Genomic DNA, 19629 nt, shown 5'->3' with positions numbered 1-19629 from the left:
ACTGACTCTAGGCCACAAAAGGACTAGGAGAAGCCACGTAGGAGTTTTAACTTTAAGGGGTTTGGAGTGCGCTGAACTCTCTATGTCTGGGGTGTAGTGTTGTGATTAGTCAATTTCTCAGACCGGACTGCCTTGACGTGTGATGCGTGGATCCAAGCCGCGACTCCGTCTACCTTTAGGGCGGTCGGGGTAGTCAGGAGGACGGTGTAGGGTCCTTTTCACCGTGGCTCGAGATTCTTGGTCTGGTGTCTGCGCACCCACACGGTGTCTCCAATCTGGAACGGGTGTGGCACCACCGGATGCTCAAGCTCGTCCTGGTAAGCAGCGGCCAAAGGTCTCCAGACGTCTTTCTGCACAATCTGTAGGGCCTGTAAATGGGCCCTCAGAGAAGGGCTGTCAGTGAAATCAGCAATGTTTGAATCAAAGAAATGGACAAATGGGGGTGGTGCTCCATACATTATTTCAAAAGGAGTTAGACCATGGGGGCCCGGGGTATTCCGGGCCCGATAGAGAACTAGGGGAAGGAGGGTCACCCAATCCTTTGAGCCAGTTGCAAGCGTAAGTTTGGATAAAGTCTCCTTAATTGTTCTATTCATGCGTTCTACCTGACCTGAACTCTGGGGTCTATAGGCACAATGTAATTTCCAATCAATCCCCAGCAATTTGGCCACCAACTGACTTACGTGGGAGATGAAAGCGGGCCCGTTGTCCGACCCCAACGCTTGAGGCATGCCATACCTGGGAAAGATTTCCTCGAGGAGCTTCTTGGTGACCATTTTTGCAGTCTCGTGCTTTGTGGGGAAGGCTTCGACCCATCCTGAGAAGGTGTCTACAAACACTAGGAGATACTTGTATCCATATATACCTGGTTTAATTTCAGTAAAATCAATTTCCCAATGGATGTCGGGACGGTGTCCCCTAGGACGAACTCCTTGTCCAATCATGGTCCTTCCCAGGTTAAACTGAGCACACGCTTTGTAACTCTCAGTCACCTTTTGTATCGCTTTGTCCCAATTAAAAAAAAACAGATTTATCTCTTCTCGATCTAGTAAGGTTTTTATCTTCTTATGTAAAAAGGAGATCAATTCAAAAGTCCTTTGTAGACCCACTGTTTTAGTTGAGGGTGGTAGATGGCCCCCATTTTTTAGGAGCTCTATGTCCTCATGGGCATAAACTCAACTGGTTTGTCCCACTGGTGGGGGCGTGGGTTGGTCTGGGCTATTTAAGGGCAAGATTTGTTTGCTCATGGCCGCTTCTCGCGCCGTGGCATCGGCCAGCCGGTTTCTTCGTGCCTCTGGGTTGTGCCCTTTTTGGTGTCCTGGACAATGTATAATACTCAGTCTTTTGGGCAAGAATAGGGCTTCTAAGAGGGCCAGAATTTTAGCCTTATTTTTAATATCTTTATCTTTAGATGTGAGCAGCCCCCGCCTCCGGTAGATCTCCCCGTGGATGTGTGCCGTGGCAAAGGCATAGCGGCTGTCTGTATATATATTTAGCCTCTTACCTTTTGCCATCTTGAGCGCCTGAGTCAAGGCGATGAGTTCAGCCCGTTGTGCGGAGGTACCAGCAGGCAGGGCTTTTGCCCAAATTACTTTGTCCTCCGTAGTGACCGCAGCTCCAGCCTTTCGCTCTCCCTCTGCCAAGAAGCTGCTGCCATCTGTGTACCATGTGTGGTCAGCATTCTGAAGAGGCTGGTCCGATAGGTCCGGCCTGGTTCCATGTACTTCTGTGAGGATTTGTAGGCAGTCATGCTGTTCTGCCTCCTCTGGTAGGGGAAGCAAGGTGGCAGGATTGAGGGCGACTACGGGCCCAAACTGAACCCGTTCTGCATCCAGTAACAAGGCTTGGTAGTGGGTCATGTGGGAATTAGAGAGCCAGCGGTCTGGGGGCTGTTTTACCAAGGCCTCCACTGCGTGGGGTGCTAGGATGGTGAGTGGCTGTCCCAAAGTCAATTTTCTAGCATCCTTGATCAGGACAGCAATAGCAGCCACCATCTTTAGGCGCGGTGGCCAGCCGGAGGCCACAGGGTCCAATTTCTTAGACAGGTAGGCCACAGGGCGTTTTCAGGGTCCCAACCTTTGTGTTAGGACCCCTTTAGCATACCCCTGTTTCTCATCGATGAACAGTTACTGAGAAAATTGTAAGGGTTTGGAACAGTCAGATGAATATCTTCTATCCTCTTGTTGACCTTTCTCAAGTCTTGTATTGGCCTATAATCTCCAGTGACGGGTTTCTTAACAGGCAGAAGAGGCGTATTCCAAGGCGACCGGCAGGGGACTAGGATGCCTTGATCTAGAAGCCTCGTAATGTGAAGCCTTATACCTTGATAAGCTTCATGTGACAGGGGGTATTGTTTTATGGAGACTGGAGTTGTAATTAAGGGGGGCTGTTGGAGCGCCAACCCCATCCCACCAGTCTCTGCCCAAGCCAGTGGAAAATTCGTGACCCAAGTGTCTATTTCTAGGGATTGTGGCTTGTCCTGTCCCGGTTCATATAGTCTATATTCATCCTCTAGTTGTAGGGTTAGAACTTGAAGGGGAGTTCCGTGGGGGCCAGTTATTTGGGCCCCTCCTTCCTAATTTGTGCTTTTAGTTTGGTGAGCAGGTCACGGCCCAGCAGAGGGTACGGGCAGTCCGGAACATGTAAGAAGGAATGGGTCACCTTACCGGTAGCCAGCTGAACCCGGCGGTCCGTAGTCCATCGGTATTGTTTCTCACCAGTAGCTCCTTGTACCCAGGCCGTCCGGTCGCTGAGTTGTCCTGAAGCTTGAGTGAGGACTAAATGCTGGGCTCCTGTGTCTATCAGGAAAGCAACCGGCTGCCCCCAACTTTAAGCGTTACCCTGGGCTCAGGGGTGGGGCTCCTGGCCCTGACCTCCCTAATCTTTATCTAGAGCCAAGAGGGAGGTTTGTGGTCGAGGCTTTCGGGGTCCGCCAGGCTTCTTGGGGCACTCTCTGGCCCAGTGTCCTTTTTCTTTGTAATAGGCACATTGATCTTTATCCAGCTTCAGCCCCTTTCGAGCTCCCCCCTATCTCCCTTCCTTTCTTGGCCCTGAACTACGGCGGCCAAGATTCGACTCAATTCTCTCTCTTATTAAAAATCTTTTTCAGCTTCTTTAAGTAAATCCTGTAATGTATAGCCCTGTAAATTTTCTAACCTCTGTAACTTAGTCCTGATATCTGGAGCAGCCTGCCAGATGAAGGACATAGAGACACTCGTCATTTGTCCTGGGTCATCTGGGTCATAGGGAGTGTACATACGGTAGGGCCTCCTTAAGTCTCTCTAGAAAGGCGGAGGGAGTTTCCCCTGCTTCCTGTAATACCTGTTTTACCTGAGCCAAATTAGTAGGGCGTCGTATAGCCCCTCGGAGACCCGCTAGAAGCAACTGGCGATAAAGGCGTAGGTGTCCCTTACCTTCAGCTGTATTAAAATCCCAGTTTGGTCTCTTAAGTGGGAATGCAGCATCAATTTCCTCAGGCAGCTGGGTGGGACGCCCATCATCTCCCAGAACATGCTTTCTGGCCTCTAGGAACACTCTTTGTTTTTTTTTTTTTTTCTGAGGTTAAGAGGGCCTGTAAGAGCTGTTGGCAGTCATCCTTAATAGGCTGGTGGGTAAGTAAAACAGATTCTATTAGGTCGGTGAGTGCCATCGGATCTTTGGAGAAAGAAGGGTTGTGTTGTTTCCAATTGTAAATGTCAGCTGCTGAAAACGGCCAGTATTGGGTCTGGCCACCGGTTCCCTGTCTAAGTGGGAAAGCCTGGGAGGTTGAATCTGGCATCACCTCGCGCTTATTGCGCAATCTCCCTGCGACAGGGGAGAAACCCTTATCAGACTGTGGCCCGGCAACTGATCTGGCCGGCGGCTCTGCCTCCTCCGTTTCAGCCGGGCCTGTCAGAGAGAAGATCTATGAGAGGGGAGTTTGAGTCTGCCGGGAGGACAGGTTTCTTAGAAGGCTCTGATTTAATTAGAGTGGGGTAGAGAGAGGAAGACGGGGCCAGCAAACCGGGCGGGGCCGAGGGGACAAGCTGGGGGTTGAGGGGAGGCCAATTCGGGTCCACGAAGGGTTCCGCCCAAGGGGGGGGGTATAAGGCAAGACTCTCCCAAGTGATAATATAAGGAACCTGGTCAGGATGTCCGTGGACGACCCGATCTTTAACCTGTAAAATAATGATCTTATTAAATGTGCCATTCACTGGCCATCCGGCTCCGAAGGTGGGCCACTCGGATGTGCAGAGAGTCTGCCATTTTCCTTTTTTAACCTCGACGGACTGGTTGTGTGCCCGGTCGTGGACGTCTTTCCAATGATCAAGAGTGAGACTTAGGGGCGTTGTTAGGGACTGTCCCATGTTAGTTCTAAGGAAGATTAGAACACAGAGAAAACAAACAACACCAACAGTCAAACAAACAACAGACAGGCGTGCTGCACGGCTTTGGTACCAAACTGAAAGCAAAAAGTCAGATAGAGGTGGCAAAAGTCCGGGGCCCTCTGAAAGCCAAAAATACAGACAGAGTGCCGTTAGTCCGGATCTTTCTCAGATAGAGGTGGCAAAGGTCCGGGGCCCTCTGAAAGCCAAAAATACAGACAGAGGTGCCGTTAGTCCGGATCTTTCTCCTCTCCCAGATTGGGGCCCGAAAAGTCGGGCCCCTAGCACCCTTGGAACGTCTTCCAGGGCTGCGGGGCGAGAAGTCCGAGCTCGTCAGCTCCTTCTTCGTCCCGCCCAAATTCCAAACAACCTGGCTGAGCACTCACAGAACAGACCTGGCTGAGTGCTCACAGAACCTGGCTGAGCGCTCACAGAACAGACTTGGCTGAGCGCCCACAGAACAGACCTGGCTGAGCGCTCACAGAACAGACCTGGCTGAGCGCTCACAGAACAGACAGAATAAGGTAGAACGAGACAAAATTAGACAGACAGACAGACGTCGGCCGGCTTACCTCCCAGTGGGTGGTCGGTGGTCCCTGGGTGGAGGATCTCCTTTCCAGGCCAACGCACCAAATGAAAAGCTCTCAGGGAGAACTTTCCCTCGGGATGGAGACCCTCCAACTCCAAAGACCAGACCGAGACACCACAGGATGCAATCAGCAAGAGGATTTGGTTTATTGTCGGGATACACAGGCACAGGCACCTGCGGGCGCTTCAGTCACTCGGGGGACTGGCGCGCCCCACGGAACCAAGGAAGGGCTTTTATAGGATTTTGGGGAGCAGAAGCAAGCATACAGAAGCAGATGCATGGTTACAGGGATATAATTGGTGGATTCTAATATGGCAAGGGTTTAGCCCGGGGGCAAGTTTCTTAGCTACCTTCTTGGAACATAACGGCTGACTCGGCCCCCCACCAGGGTGTGGGACCTCTCCCGGGGCTTTTCTCATTGTCAGGTGTTCAACGGCAGTCCTCCTGTTGCCAGGCCTTCAACCAAACACATCTTGTTTGGCAGCTGCTGTGTACTCAGTGTTCTAACCTTTCCCTGAACCAGTCATCTTAAGTACAGCCTTGCAAAATGGCGTTACTGCTGCTAAGCTGGGGTCTTTCAGAGATAGTGGAGAAGAGAATCAAATACATGGGCACAGGGGAAATTTTCCTGAACAGAATACCAATGGCATATGCTCTAAGATCAAAAGTAGACCAATGGCACCTCTCAAAATTGCTAAGCTTCTGTAAGGTAAAAGATACTGTCAATAGGAAAATATGGCAACCAACAGATTGGAAATGATCATTACAGATCTCACATGCAATTGAGGGCTAATATACAATATACACAAAGAACTCAAGAAGTTAGACTCCAGAGAATCAAATAACCCTATTAAAAATGGGGTACAGAGCTGAACAAAGAATTCTCAACTTTGGAATATTTAATGGCCAGGAAGCTCTTAAAAGAAATATTCAACATCCTTAGTCATCAGGAAAATGCAAATTAAAACAAACTTGTGTTTACAGCTCACAATAGTCAGAATGGCTAAGACTGAAAACTCAGGTGACTGTAGACGCTGGCAAGGATGTGAAGAAAGAGGAATACTTCTCCATTATTGGGTGATTACAAACTGATTTAATTACTGCGGATATCAATCTGGCAGTTCATCTAAATTGAACTGCACGGAGCCATATTGGATTTGGGCCTAGCCGCTTTTTGAACTGCATGTTTCAAAGTGACTAGGTGACTCTGGGCTGTTTGGCCACAGAGACTCACCCCTAAGATGACTGCCATAAGCCTTAAGATTGTTGAATGAAAGGCTCTCCCATGAATTTACGGCACAGGAAGATAACATTCAAGGGATGCCTCAGCTCAAGCAGATACCAGTTATCTCCTCAGTCTACACCTGGTGTCTCCACCACCTGACCTCATCACCTGCCTTCTTTGCCTCCAGCTATCACTGCCTATACCCTCATCTCCCCCTCCTTCATGTTTCACAAAGGACACTCCCCCTACCTGAAAGCCTTAAAAGCTGTAACGTTCATCCCAATAAATGAGACCTTGACAACAGAACTTTTGCTTGGTCTCCTTCTTCTCTCGCCCCCCATTTAGGCCCAAGGGTAGCGCTCCTTTGGGACCCTGAATAACTGGGTCCCCGCTGGCGGGGACAAGTGGCGCCCGGACAGGGACCTCGAAGTAAGGCCAACTACTGGATGACAGAGAAAGGAGATCCGAGGAGAGATTGAGGACACTTCAGGCTCCCTCGCTCGTGCATCGCTGGAGAGGGAGGTAAGACCGGTCGAATAAGTGTTGTCCCATCGCCATGGGGAAGGTATTGTCTAAGGAGGCTTGTTTCATAAGAGAAATCAAGCGTTTACTCAGGGAGAGAGGAATAAGAGTTAAGAAAAAGGATTTAATCACATTCTTTTGTTTCGTAGATGAAAAATGTCTTTGGTTAATTTTAAGTGGCCCCGATATTCACGCCCATACTTGGAATAAGGTTGGTCAGGAGATTAATAGGCTTTTGAATGCCGGCGACCCAGTGTCCGTGGCTTTTTTCAGTTACTGGGGTATCATTAGAGACAATATAATAGATGCCGAGGAAGGAGGCGAGAGTGCCTGCCTCCTAGCTGTTGCAGAGGACTTCTTACAAGCCTCACTTCACGTAACAATGAACAAGAAAATGGGGAGCCACATTCTCCTTGCCCTTCCATTGTTATTGATATGCCTGGGGATGAGGGAAATCCTTCATCCAAAGTCTTGCGCTCTCTGGAAGATCCCAAGATATACAAAAATTCAAAAACCATTTATCCTTCTCTTAAAGAATTTTCTGGGAAAAACAAAAGCTCTGAGTCAGGTCTAGATTCCGTCTCTGAGGCCGAATTAGAGGAGGAAGCTGCCAGGTATAAGAAAGAGAGATATGGTCCCGAGCCACAGGACACTCGGATCTTCTTCACTCGGAGGTCTGGGCCTGTCTGCCTCCCACCTTATCTACCCCCTATATCGTCAGCCCCACCTGCACCTCTACCGCTCGCACTAGTGGAGGAACTGACTCAGACTAAGACTGCACTTCAAGCACAAATTACTGGGCTTAAACAGATCTTACACCTACAGCAGGAATTGGGGGATCTTACATTAGAAATCCAGAATTTACAAGAGACCATGACTAAGGGACAGTATGCCCAAAAAGGGCCAGCTAAGGCCAGTAGAAAACCCCAACCAAAACTAACTTTCCCAGTTATGACTAGGGCACGCGCTAGACAGGCCAGGGATGAGTCTGAGTTAAACAGTACTAGAACACTAAATAGGTTGGCCAGAGATGAACACGAGCCAGACAGTACTAATCGTGACCATAATGAGGAACAAGAAAGTGAAGAAGAAAATGACTATGAGGAGGGACCGTCAGATTCGGAAGAGGAAAGCCTTGATCAGGATGAGGGTGGGACCTCGTGTCCCGTATACAAGAAACTTAAACTCAAACACATAAAGGAATTACATTCAGCTGTTAAAAATTATGGTATAAATGCCCCTTTTACCTTGGCTATCCTAGAAGGACTTGCAGGGTCTGGGTATTTCACCCCTAGTGAATGGACCAAGGTGGTACAATCTGTCCTCACTAGAGGACAGTATTTGACTTGATAATCTGAATTTATTGATAAATCAGAGAGCCTTGCTGCTAGAAACAGAAACAATCCCCTAAGTAAATCTGCTTTCTGGACGGCAGATAAGCTATGTGGGAGGGGCTCATTTGCCTCGGAGGAAAAACAGCTAGGGCTGTCTCCCGGTGTGCTCACACAAACAGCGCAGGCGGCTTTGTCCGCTTGGAGAGCAGTCCCTGCTACAGGGGCGCTCACCACCCCCTTAACTAAAATAATCCAGGGGGCACAAGAGCCCTATGCTCAATTTGTAGGGAGACTACAAGAAGCAGCTGAAAGAATCCTAGGTCAAAATGAAAGTGAAGGGCTTCTCGTTAGACAGCTTGCTCTCGAAAATGCTAACTCGGCATGCAGAGCCGCACTTCGAGGCAAGACCAAAGACCTTGATATCTCAGGCATGATTAAACTTTGCAAGGATGTCGACTCTTTTTCTCACCAATTATCTAAATCTATCAGCCTGGCAATTGGGGCTGTGTTCCAAAGAGCTGGAGATTCTGGTCACCCTAGAGGCAAAACATGTTTCAAATGTGGACGACCCGGTCATTTTGCTAGAGAATGCAATACCCCAGAACCTAGCCAGTCCCCCAACCCTGCCAGATGGCCCACTGCCCCAGGGGTTTGTCCCCGCTGTAAGAGAGGCCGTCACTGGGTCAGGGAATGTCAGTCTAAGACTGATGCTAATGGGCAAATCCTCCCTGCAGTCTAGGGAAACGAGCGGGGGGCCCCACAACGGGGCCCCTATCCACGGGTGACCACATGCCCCCAAGTGCAGCATCAAGCTCCTGCAATGCCAACTTATCCCGGGCAACAGCAGGAAGTGCAGGAGTGGACCTGTGTTCCTCCACCACCAGGATTATAACCCCTGAGGAAGGGACTGTTATCATAGAATCTGGAAAGTTTGGGCCTCCGCCACCTGGCATGTTTTTCCTAATAATTGGGTGAGCCTCGAGTGCTCTTCCAGGACTTGTCATCCTTCCCTCTGTAATAGATGCTGATTATTCTGGAGAGATTAAATTTCTAGCCACTGCCACGCAGGGCCCCTTAACGCTTAGAGCCGGACAATGCATTGCACAGGCCTTACCGCTTCCCTTCATGGGGCAGTTCCCTCATAAAGTAAAGGGGCGTGGTTCTTCCTCCCCTGGCTCTTCAGATGTTTATTGGGTTCAAAAATTAACTGATGAAAGACCCATGATGTCTCTTTGGCTTGATGGCAAACAATTTCCGGGCCTTTTAGATACGGGGGTGGATACCACAGTGCTCTCTCTCCTCTAGACACTGGCCCTCAACCTGGCCCCTTAAGGCCACCGCCACACATTTAAAAGGGATAGGTCAAACACAGGATACACTCCAAAGTTCAAAGCTCCTGACCTGGAAAGATAAAGAGAATAATACAGGCACAGTTAGGCCATTTGTAGTTTCTGGACTCCCTGTTAACCTCTGGGGAACGGATATTCTTTCCCAGATGGGGGTGATGATGTGTAGTCCCAATGAAGTCATTACTAACCAAATGTTAAGGACAGGATTCCTCCCTGGAAAAGGATTAGGTAGAAATGAACAGGGAATCACAGAACCCTTGACTCCCACGCCCAAAACAGATAGAGGAGGTTTAGGAGCAGACCTTTTTTCATAGAGACTGCTGTTCCTCCTGCACTCCAGGCTGATAAAATATCTTGGAAGTCAAATGATCCAGTCTGGATCGATCAGTGGTCCATGCCTCAAGAAAAGGTTCAAGCTGCCCTACAGTTGGTGCAGGAACAATTATTACAAGGGCACCTTGAACAGTCCACTTCGCCTTAGAACACCCCTATTTTTGTCATAAAAAAGAAAAATGGTTCTTGGAGATTGTTACAAGACCTTAGAGCAGTTAATAAAACTATGGTCCCTATGGGGGCCCTACAACCTGGCTTGCCTTCTCCAATAGCTATTCCTAGAGACTTTTATAAATTAGTCATTGATATAAAAGATTGTTTCTTTTCTATTCCCCTTCATCCGGAGGATTGTGCCCGCTTTGCCTTTTCTATCCCTGTCATTAACCATGTGGGCCCTTATCCCCGCTTTCAGTGGCGCGTGTTACCACAGGGGATGGCTAATAGCCCCACCCTGTGTCAAAGGTATGTGGCCCAAACTATAGATTCAATAAGGCTGTGTTTCCCCTCTACTTACATCATTCATTACATAGATGATATCTTGGTTTCCTCTGCTTGTTTACAGGAAACTCAAAAACTAGCCCAAATTATTGTTTTGGCCTTACAAAAAAGGGGTTTCACCATTGCCCCTGAAAAAATTCAGACGCAATATCCCTTTTTGCTCCTTGGATTCCAATTAGAACCTACATCCATTTATTCCCAAAAGCTAACAATTAGAAGATCGCAGCTACATACCTTAAATGATTTTCAAAAACTTTTGGGTGATATTAATTGGCTTAGACCTTACCTTAAGCTAACCACCGGTGATTTAAAACCTCTATTTGCAATTCTGAAGGGTAGCCCTGATCCTAATTCCATTAGGGTTCTGACTCCTGAGGCTGAAAAGTCCCTACTAAAGGTTGAACAGGCTATCAGCCAACAATTCATAGGTTATTTCAGCCCCTCCAAGACACTGTATCTGATCCTTTTTGCTACAAGGTTTACACCCACAGGCCTCCTATGGCAAGATAATCATCCACTAATGTGGATCCACCTGCCCGCAACCCCCCTAAAATACTTCCTACTTATCCCTCCTTGATTTGCCAGACCATTTTCTTGGGGCTTAAGCTGGCTACTCGCCATTTTGGCCACGATCCCAATATTATTACTTCTCCATATTCACAGGAGCAGCTTGCTTGGCTGCAGCACAGACATGATGACTGGACAGTCCTGCTGTCTATTTATCAGGGAACATTTGATACTCATTTACCAGGAGATAAATTATTACAGTTCCTCCATGTTACCCCCTTTGTCTTCCCAAAGGTTACACATCTGAAACCTATACCAAATGCCTTAACTGTTTTCATAGATGGAACTAAGAATGGAAAGGCCTCCTTTGTGGTTAAAGATCAAGCCTTTTTTGTCAATACCCCATATGCTTCTGCCCAATTAGTAGAACTTTATAGTGGTTTAGAAATATTTAAATTAATAAATCAATCATTTAACCTTTTTCTGATAGCCATTATGTAGTCAGAGCTCTCCGAGTCTTGGAGACTGTCTCTACTATACAACCCTCAACACCTACCTTTAAACTATTTTCAGAAATACAAAAACACATAAGGGACCGGCCAAACCCATTCTTTGTGGGCCATATCAGAGCTCACTTGAATCTGCCCGGTCCTTTAACCAAAGGTAATGATTTATCTGACAAAGCCACTAGGCTGACAATGATTGCTTCTCTTAGTGATTCCTTACAAGAAGCACAGATGGCACATTCACTCCATCACCTTAATGCTCAAACATTGCAGCTTAAGTACAAAATTACTAGAGAACAAGCCAGACAGATTGTCAAAAATTGTAAAAACTGCCTGAGCCTACTTCCTGAGCCACACATTGGGGTTAATCCCAGGGGCCTTATTCCGGGAGAAATATGGCAAATGGATGTCACCCATGTCCCATCTTTTGGAAAACTAAAATTTGTACATGTTACCATTGATACCTTTAGTGGGTTCATATGTGCCTCTGCACACACAGGAGAGGCCACAAAAGATGTTATTGTTCATATGCTCTACACATTTTCTGTTATGGGACAACCTAAAATTCTAAAAACAGATAATGGGCCTGGCTATGTTAGTCACAAATTTAAACAATTTTGCTCCCAATTTCAAATAAAACATATTACAGGCATACCTTATAACCCTCAGGGACAAGGGATTGTGGAACGAGCACATCAAACCCTTAAGAATACACTGTTAAAGCTGAGAAAGACATTAGGAAAACGACACCCTTCATAATAGACCCAAATAATATAAAGTACCTTGGTGTGACTTTAACAAAGCAAGTAAAAGATCTGTACAATAAGAACTTCAAGACGCTGAAGAAAGAAATTGAAGAAGACCTCAGAAGATGGAAAGATCTCCCATACTCATGGATTGGCAGGATTAATATAGTAAAAATGACCATTTTACCAAAAGCAATCTACAGATTCTATGCAATCCCCATCAAAATACCAATCCAATTCTTCAAAGAGTTAGACAGAACAATTTGCAAATTCATCTGGAATAACAAAAAACCCAGGATAGCTAAAGCTATCCTCAACAATAAAAGGACTTCAGGGGGAATCACTATCCCTGAACTCAAGCAGTATTACAGAGCAATAGTGATAAAAACTGCATGGTATTGGTACAGAGACAGACAGATAGACCAATGGAATGGAATTGAAGACCCAAAAATGAACCCACACACCTATGGTCACTTGATTTTTGACAAAGGAGCCAAAACCATCCAATGGAAAAAAGATAGCATTTTCAGCAAATGGTGCTGGTTCAGCTGGAGGGCAACATGTAGAAGAATGCAGATCGATCCATGCTTATCACCCTGTACAAAGCTTAAGTCCAAGTGGATCAAGGACCTCCACATCAAACCAGACACACTCAAACTAATAGAAGAAAAACTAGGGAAGCATCTGGAACACATGGGCACTGGAAAAAAATTCCTGAACAAAACACCAATGGCTTACGCTCTAAGATCAAGAATCGACAAATGGGATCTCATAAAACTGCAAAGTTTCTGTAATGCAAAGGACACTGTGGTTAGGACAAAACGGCAACCAACAGATTGGGAAAGGATCTTTACCAATCCTACAACAGATAGAGGCCTTATATCCAAAATATACAAAGAACTCAAGAAGTTAGACCGCAGGGAAACAAATAACCATATTAAAAAATGGGGTTCAGAGCTAAACAAAGAATTCACAGCTGAGGAATGCCGAATGGCTGAGAAACACCTAAAGAAATGTTCAACATCTTTAGTCATAAGGGAAATGCAAATCAAAACAACCCTGAGATTTCACCTCACACCAGTGAGAATGGCTAAGATCAAAAACTCAGGTGACAGCAGATGCTGGCGAGTATGTGGAGAAAGAGGAACACTCCTCCATTGTTGGTGGGATTGTAGACTGGTAAAACCATTCTTGATATCAGTCTGGAGATTCCTCAGAAAATTGGACATTGAACTGCCTGAGGATCCAGCTATACCTCTCTTGGGCATATACCCAAAAGATGCCTCAACATATAAAAGAGTCACGTGCTCCACTATGTTCATCGCAGCCTTATTTATAATAGCCAGAAACTGGAAAGAACCCAGATGCCCTTCAACAGAGGAATGGATACAGAAAATGTGGTACATCTACACAATGGAATATTACTCAGCTATCAAAAACAACGAGTTTATGAAATTCGTAGGCAAATGGTTGGAATTGGAAAATATCCTCAGTGAGCTAACCCAATCACAGAAAGACATACATGGTATGCACTCATTGATAAGTGGCTATTAGCCCAAATGCTTGAATTACCCTAGATCCCTAGAACAAATGAAACTCAAGACGGATGATAAAATGTGAATGCTTCACTCCTTCTTTAAATAAGGAAAAAGAATACCCTTGGCAGGGAAGGGAGAGGCAAAGATTAAAACAGACACAGAAGGAACACCCATTCAGAGCCTGCCCCACATGTGGCCCATGCGTATACAGCCATCCAATTAGACAAGATGGATGAAGCAAAGAAGTGCAGGCAGACAGGAGCTGGATGTAGATCTCGCCCGAGAGACACAGCCAGAATACAGCAAACACAGAGTCGTATGCCAGCAGCAAACCACTGAATTGAGAATAGGACCCCCTTTGAAGGAATCAGAGAAAGAACTTGAAGAGCTTGAAGGAGCTCGAGACCCCATATGTACAACAATGCCAAACAACCAGAGCTTCCAGGGACTAAGCCACTACCTAAAGACTATATATGGACTGACCCTGGACTCTGACCTCATAGGTAGCAATGAATATCCTAGTAAGAGCACCAGTGGAAGGGGAACCCCTGGGTCCTGCTAAGACTGAACCCCCAGTAAACTAGACTATGGGGGGAAGGGCGGCAATGGGGGGAGGGTTGGGAAGGGAACACCCATAAGGAAGGGGAGGGGGGAGGGGGATGTTTGCCCAGAAACCGGGAAAGGGAATAACACTCGAAATGTATATAAGAAATACTCAAGTTAATAAAAAAAAAAAAAGAATACACTGTTAAAGCTTACTGCCCAAGAAACTCTTTATTCTCTTAAAGGCAGTGCAAAATTTTTATTATCCCATGCCCTTTTTGTTTTGAATTTCTTAACTTTGGATAATCAAGTGCGTTCAGCCACCGATCACTTATGGCACCCCTCAACCAAGGTGGATCACTCTCACATTCTTTGGAAGGACCCCCTAACTGGACAGTGGCAGGGTCCTGACCCTGTGATAGTCTGGGGAAAAGGGTCTGCCTGTATTTATAATTCTAAAGAGGGGGGAGACAGATGGCTCCCTGAAAGATTAATAAAGCTTTTTTTTTATTTAGAGAATACTTTATTAGTTTTTGTAATCAAACCCACGTAGATAAGACCTTACATATTTAATACAGTGCGTTACCCCTGTACAAATGGAAAAAACTTAAGTTCAACATTTCTAGACCAATATGGCTGTTAATTTCTCTACAGTGCCAACTCAACACAGTAAACGGGGATACTTTTTCCAAAGTTGACAGCACAGCTAAAGTTTCAAAAAATTCAAATTATATATCTGTATATATATATATTTATGTTTATATAAAAAGACCAATAATAGCAGTGTGTTATGCATCAACAGCAGCAACAGCTTTTCCAGGTTCTGCAGTCATCTGAACAAAACTGTAGAGACATCCAGCACACTCCATTAAAAAAAAAAGTAAAAAAAAACAAAACCCAAGAAAACAGCACAGTTCTGTTACTCTTGTGGTACCTGGCACCATTTTGTTTTTTAAATTAGCTTCTCAGTCATCATCTGGAAAGAAAACATTCTGAGCAACATCATTAAAAAACAGCTCTGATAAAGCACGGTCACTACTATGTATCATAAAGCAGGTACAAGCTATTTTACATCCACAGAGGTATGATACAGTACTGTCCTACATCTATAATACTAGAGGATACAATTTAAAAGGCATTATTTGAGACTTGATTCTACTTTTCCAGCAGAGGGCCCAAAGGATGGTGTGACACAGCTTTGTAAAGAAACATACTCTAGACAGGATTTCCTTTCACTAGTGGCACAGTTCTAAGGATTCATTCTCTCCATGAATGTCAGCTAAAACCGTTATTAAAAAAATGAAATATCCCTAAAACAAAACCGTATAACCACCGGATTCACATGAAGATGACCTAGTGGAGACAAGCTGGACCTCACCTTACCAACAAGCTATCAAATCTGTTATGTTTAAACAGTGAGACCTCCAAGGAAGGAGATGCCAAGTAGTGCTTCAAAGCTTCGGACCACAATCAAACACAGCATCATTTTCAACAGAAGCAGAAGCTCATCTGAATATGCTCAAGGATGCTGACATCAACATTTAATCATCTCCTCACTCATCCAGGAAGAAGGGGAGATCAGTTACTACTGTACTTTATTGTGTTCAACCAAATCACCATGTTACAAAAATAGCAAGCTGCCATAATAAAAAATAAGGCTCCTCTATCCAGCACCAGATAGCATCATTTTACTTTCAAGCCTAGAAATTGCACACTTGTATATAAACCAACCGAAGATGAGGATTGAGAGTGGATCCATCTTGGTGGATTTTTCCTTTGATGAATATGAAGTGTCCTTCCTTATCTTTTTTTGATGACTTTTAATTGAAAATTGATTTTATTTGATATTAGAATGGCTACTCCAGCTTGCTTCTTCTGAGCATTTGCTTGGAAAGTTGTTTTCCAGCCTTTCACTCTGAGGTAGTGTCTGTCTTTGTCTCTGAGGTGTGTTTCCTGTAGGCAGCAGAATGCAGGGTCCTCATTGCGTATCCAGTTTGTTAATCTATGTCTTTTTATTGGGGAGTTGAGGCCATTGATGTTGAGAGATATTAAGGAATAGTGATTATTGCTTCCTGTTATATTTATATTTGGATGTGAGGTTATGTTTGTGTGCTTTTCTTCTCTTTTTTTTTGTTGCCAAGACGATTAGTTTCTTGCTTCTTCTAGGGTATAGCTTGCCTCCTTATGTTGGGCTTTACAATTTATTATCCTTTGTGGTACTGGATTTGTAGAAAGATATTGTGTAAATTTGGTTTTGTCATGGAATATCTTGGTTTCTCCATCTATGTTACTTGAGAGTTTTGCAGGATACAGTAACCTGGGCTGGCATTTGTGTTCTCTTAGGGTCTGTATGACATCTGTCCAGGATCTTCTGGACTTCATAGTTTCTGGCGAAAAGTCTGGTGTGATTCTGATAGGTCTGCCTTTATATGTTACTTGACCGTTTTCCCTTACTGCTTTTAATATTCTTTCTTTATTTTGTGCGTTTGGTGTTTTGACTATTATGTGACGGGAGGTATTTCTTTTCTGGTCCAATCTATTTGGAGTTCTGTAGGCTTCTTGTATGCCTATGGGTATCTCTTTTTTTAGGTTAGGGAAGTTTTCTTCTATGATTTTGTTGAAGATATTTACTGGTCCTTTGAGCTGGGAGTCTTCACTCTCTTCTATACCTATTATCCTTAGGTTTGATCTTCTCATTGAGTCCTGGATTTCCTGTATGTTTTGGACCAGTAGCTTTTTCTAAAGCTTTACAATAAATTTCAAACAAATTCCAAAATTGATAAAGCCTTATAACAAATTCCAGGGTGGCGCCTGAGAAAAATGCATGTTTTCTTTTTCAGAACAATGAAGCTCTACTGGATTCTACTGAAACTTCTCTTTCTAACTGTGCTGACATCCGGAACGTCAAGCCCCTATCAGATTTGGAATTACACCTGGGTAATTATAAATGAGGCCGGAGATACCGCCTTTACCATCTCCCACACTGGCCCTAACCCCACCTGGCCACAATTAACTCTAGATTTATTTAAACTAGCTGCAGGAGGAAATTCTTACTGGGGCCTCGAAGACAAATACTTACCCCTAATTGAAGCCCCTCATGGGTCTAGTTTTAATGAAAGATATGTCAGTTGTGACACTGTCCATCGACGCACCAACATTAGGGAAACTGACTTTTACGTCTGTCCCGGATCCCACAGAGATTGCACCCTAAACTATAAGTGTGGACACAGGGATCAATTCTATTGTGCCTCCTGGGGGTGTGAAACCACAGGAGATGCATACTGGAAACCCACAGTAAAAAAGGGGTGGCACAATTCTAACAGAAACAGTACTCTAACCCAGGAATGCCAGAACACTGAGCCTTCCAAGGGCTGGTGCAACCCTCTTACAATAACTTTTACTGATGCTGGGAAAAAAAATCACCCCAGAAAACTGGCATAAGGGGTTTGAGTGGGGTCTCTGGATGTATGTTGCCAATAGAGACCCCGGAGTAACCTTCAAAATTAGATTATTTAAAACCACCCCCAACTTACATAAGGCCTCCATTGGGCCTAACCCTCAATTGCATAGCCAGGGTTCCTTGCCACCCAGGGTGGTGACTCAGCCCCCCTTTAACACCTCTAGTCCTCCAACTACCCTTTTTCAGCTCACCATACCTGTTGGGCCTATGTCCCCCACGAGCCTGATTTTATCTGTTCTTAACGCCTCAGCTCTTGCCTTGGTATATCATGAACAGGAGACAAATACCTCTATTTATGAGGAATGCTGGATGTGTTTTTCCGCTAACCCTCCTTTCTATGAGGGTATAGCCACTTTTGGCAACATCACATATACTTATAACACTGGTGGTCTCTCTTGGAACACCATAGTACTCACAATCACAGAAGTCTCAGGGATAGGAAGCTGCCTCCTCAGGAAGAACATGCTCCTCCCTAAACAATTATTAGAAATATGTAATCATACCATAATCATTGACAATCAAAATACATATTTACAAGCCCCCAAGTATACTTATCTAGCATGTTCCACTGGTCTAACCACATATGTTATAACATCTCAATTTTTACAGACTAAAGATTACTGTGTGCTGGTTCAATTGTATTTCCCAGACTCAGCATACATGAGCCAGAGACTTTTCTTAAATCCTGGGAAAAGGGCTCGGATATGCCTCATAAGGTAAAAAGAGAACCAGTAACTGCCATCACTCTGGCTGTTCTCCTAGGACTAGGGGCCGCGGGTGCAGGCACTGGCATCGCTTCCCTCGTTACGTCCCATCAATACTATAAACAGCTTAGTGAAGCCATAGATAAGGATATTGCTGAATTAAGAGATGGATTATCTAACTTAAAAGACTCAGTTGCCTCATTGTCTGAAGTAGTCTTACAAAATAGAAGAGGCCTAGACTTAATCTTCCTACAACAAGGAGGACTTTGTGCAGCCTTAAAAGAGGAATGCTGTGTTTATGTAGATAAGACTGGACTTGTAGAAGACAGTCTAAAAAAGGTGAGAGATAGCCTAGAAAAACGAAGGAGAGAGAGAGAGAGCAACAAGAGTCATGGTACCAAAACTGGTTTTCTACATCCCCATGGCTCTCTGTTCTGTTGCCCTCAATTTTGGGACCCCTTGTGGGCCTACTTTTGTTGATTTCCTTTGGTCCTTGGGCCTTTCAGCGACTTACATGCTTCATTAAATCACATAGATTCTGCTTTGTCTAGAAATTCTGTTTCACTACATTATCATCGCTTGGAGACCGGAACAGTTGAGGAGAACCAGAGAGACAACGAACAAGATGAGGTGCCTACAACATATTGGGAGAGGCTCAACTTCCACAATCTCCTAAATTAATGCCATCTGGCCCCTGCTCTTTCGCCCCTGGGCTCAAGTGAGAGGAATGAGAAGATGACCTGATGTAGCTTCTTCAGTGACGGGCAACTTCCTCTGACCCTTGACCAATCTAAGACATGGTGCCTTGCGGGCGACAAGGTGATCCTATGACGGATAATGCTGGGGTTCGAGAGGTTGATCCTAAGACAGAGGTGGCTACACCCCGTTTAAACGTGTGGGCCGGTCAAATGCTCCTCTGCCCAGTTTCTCCCCCAATAACACACACGTATAGCCCAGAACGGTGTGTTACAGCATAAGTTCATTCCTAGCCATTGGGGTGCAGTCCTAACTGCAAGAGTGGCTCGCCATGGCCGAGCTGGGCACTCTGTGAGGCATGTCTGATCTCTCTCAGACCATTACTTCCACCTAATGGTCTTTTATAAAAGAAAAATGGGGGAGATGCATGGAGCCATATTGGATTTGGGCCTAGCCACTTTTTGAACTGCATGGTTCAAAGTGACTAGGTGACTCTGGGCTGTTTGGCCACAGAGACTCACCCCTAAGATGACTGCCATAAGCCTTAAGATTGTTGAATGAAAGCCTCTCCCATGAATTTACGGCACAGGAAGATAACATTCAAGGGATGCCTCAGCTCAAGCAGATACCAGTTATCTCCTCAGTCTACAGCTGGTGTCTCCACCACCTGACCTCATCGCCTGCCTTCTTTGCCTCCAGCTATCACTGCCTATAC

General features: G+C 45.3%; 1 protein-coding gene and 1 pseudogene across 2 annotated transcripts; one reads left to right on the top strand and one right to left on the bottom strand.

Annotated features, from left to right (window-relative positions):
* Positions 1-260: 260 nt before the first annotated feature.
* LOC134485643 (ribonuclease H-like) lies at positions 261-5476 on the bottom strand. 2 transcript variants are annotated; one of them, XM_063282731.1, is made up of 3 exons: positions 3414-5476; positions 739-2765; positions 261-393 (listed from the first exon to the last, which is right to left on the bottom strand). In XM_063282731.1, the coding sequence occupies exon 2, from the start codon at positions 1992-1994 to the stop codon at positions 1176-1178; it is 819 nt and encodes a 272-aa protein (XP_063138801.1). In that variant the 5' UTR covers positions 1995-2765; positions 3414-5476; the 3' UTR covers positions 261-393; positions 739-1175. The 2 variants fall into 2 exon arrangements, with proteins under 2 accessions (XP_063138801.1, XP_063138800.1); XM_063282730.1 differs by having other exon boundaries at positions 739-5476.
* Positions 5477-8823: 3347 nt separating this feature from the next.
* LOC134485796 (endogenous retrovirus group K member 6 Pro protein-like) lies at positions 8824-9697 on the top strand (annotated as a pseudogene).
* The last annotated feature ends 9932 nt before the right edge of the window (positions 9698-19629 follow it).

Source organism: Rattus norvegicus, chromosome 2 (genome assembly GCF_036323735.1).
Source record: "Rattus norvegicus strain BN/NHsdMcwi chromosome 2, GRCr8, whole genome shotgun sequence".
In the NCBI taxonomy this organism is placed as follows: domain Eukaryota; kingdom Metazoa; phylum Chordata; class Mammalia; order Rodentia; family Muridae; genus Rattus; species Rattus norvegicus.
This window is presented reverse-complemented; position numbering and strand designations above follow the sequence as displayed.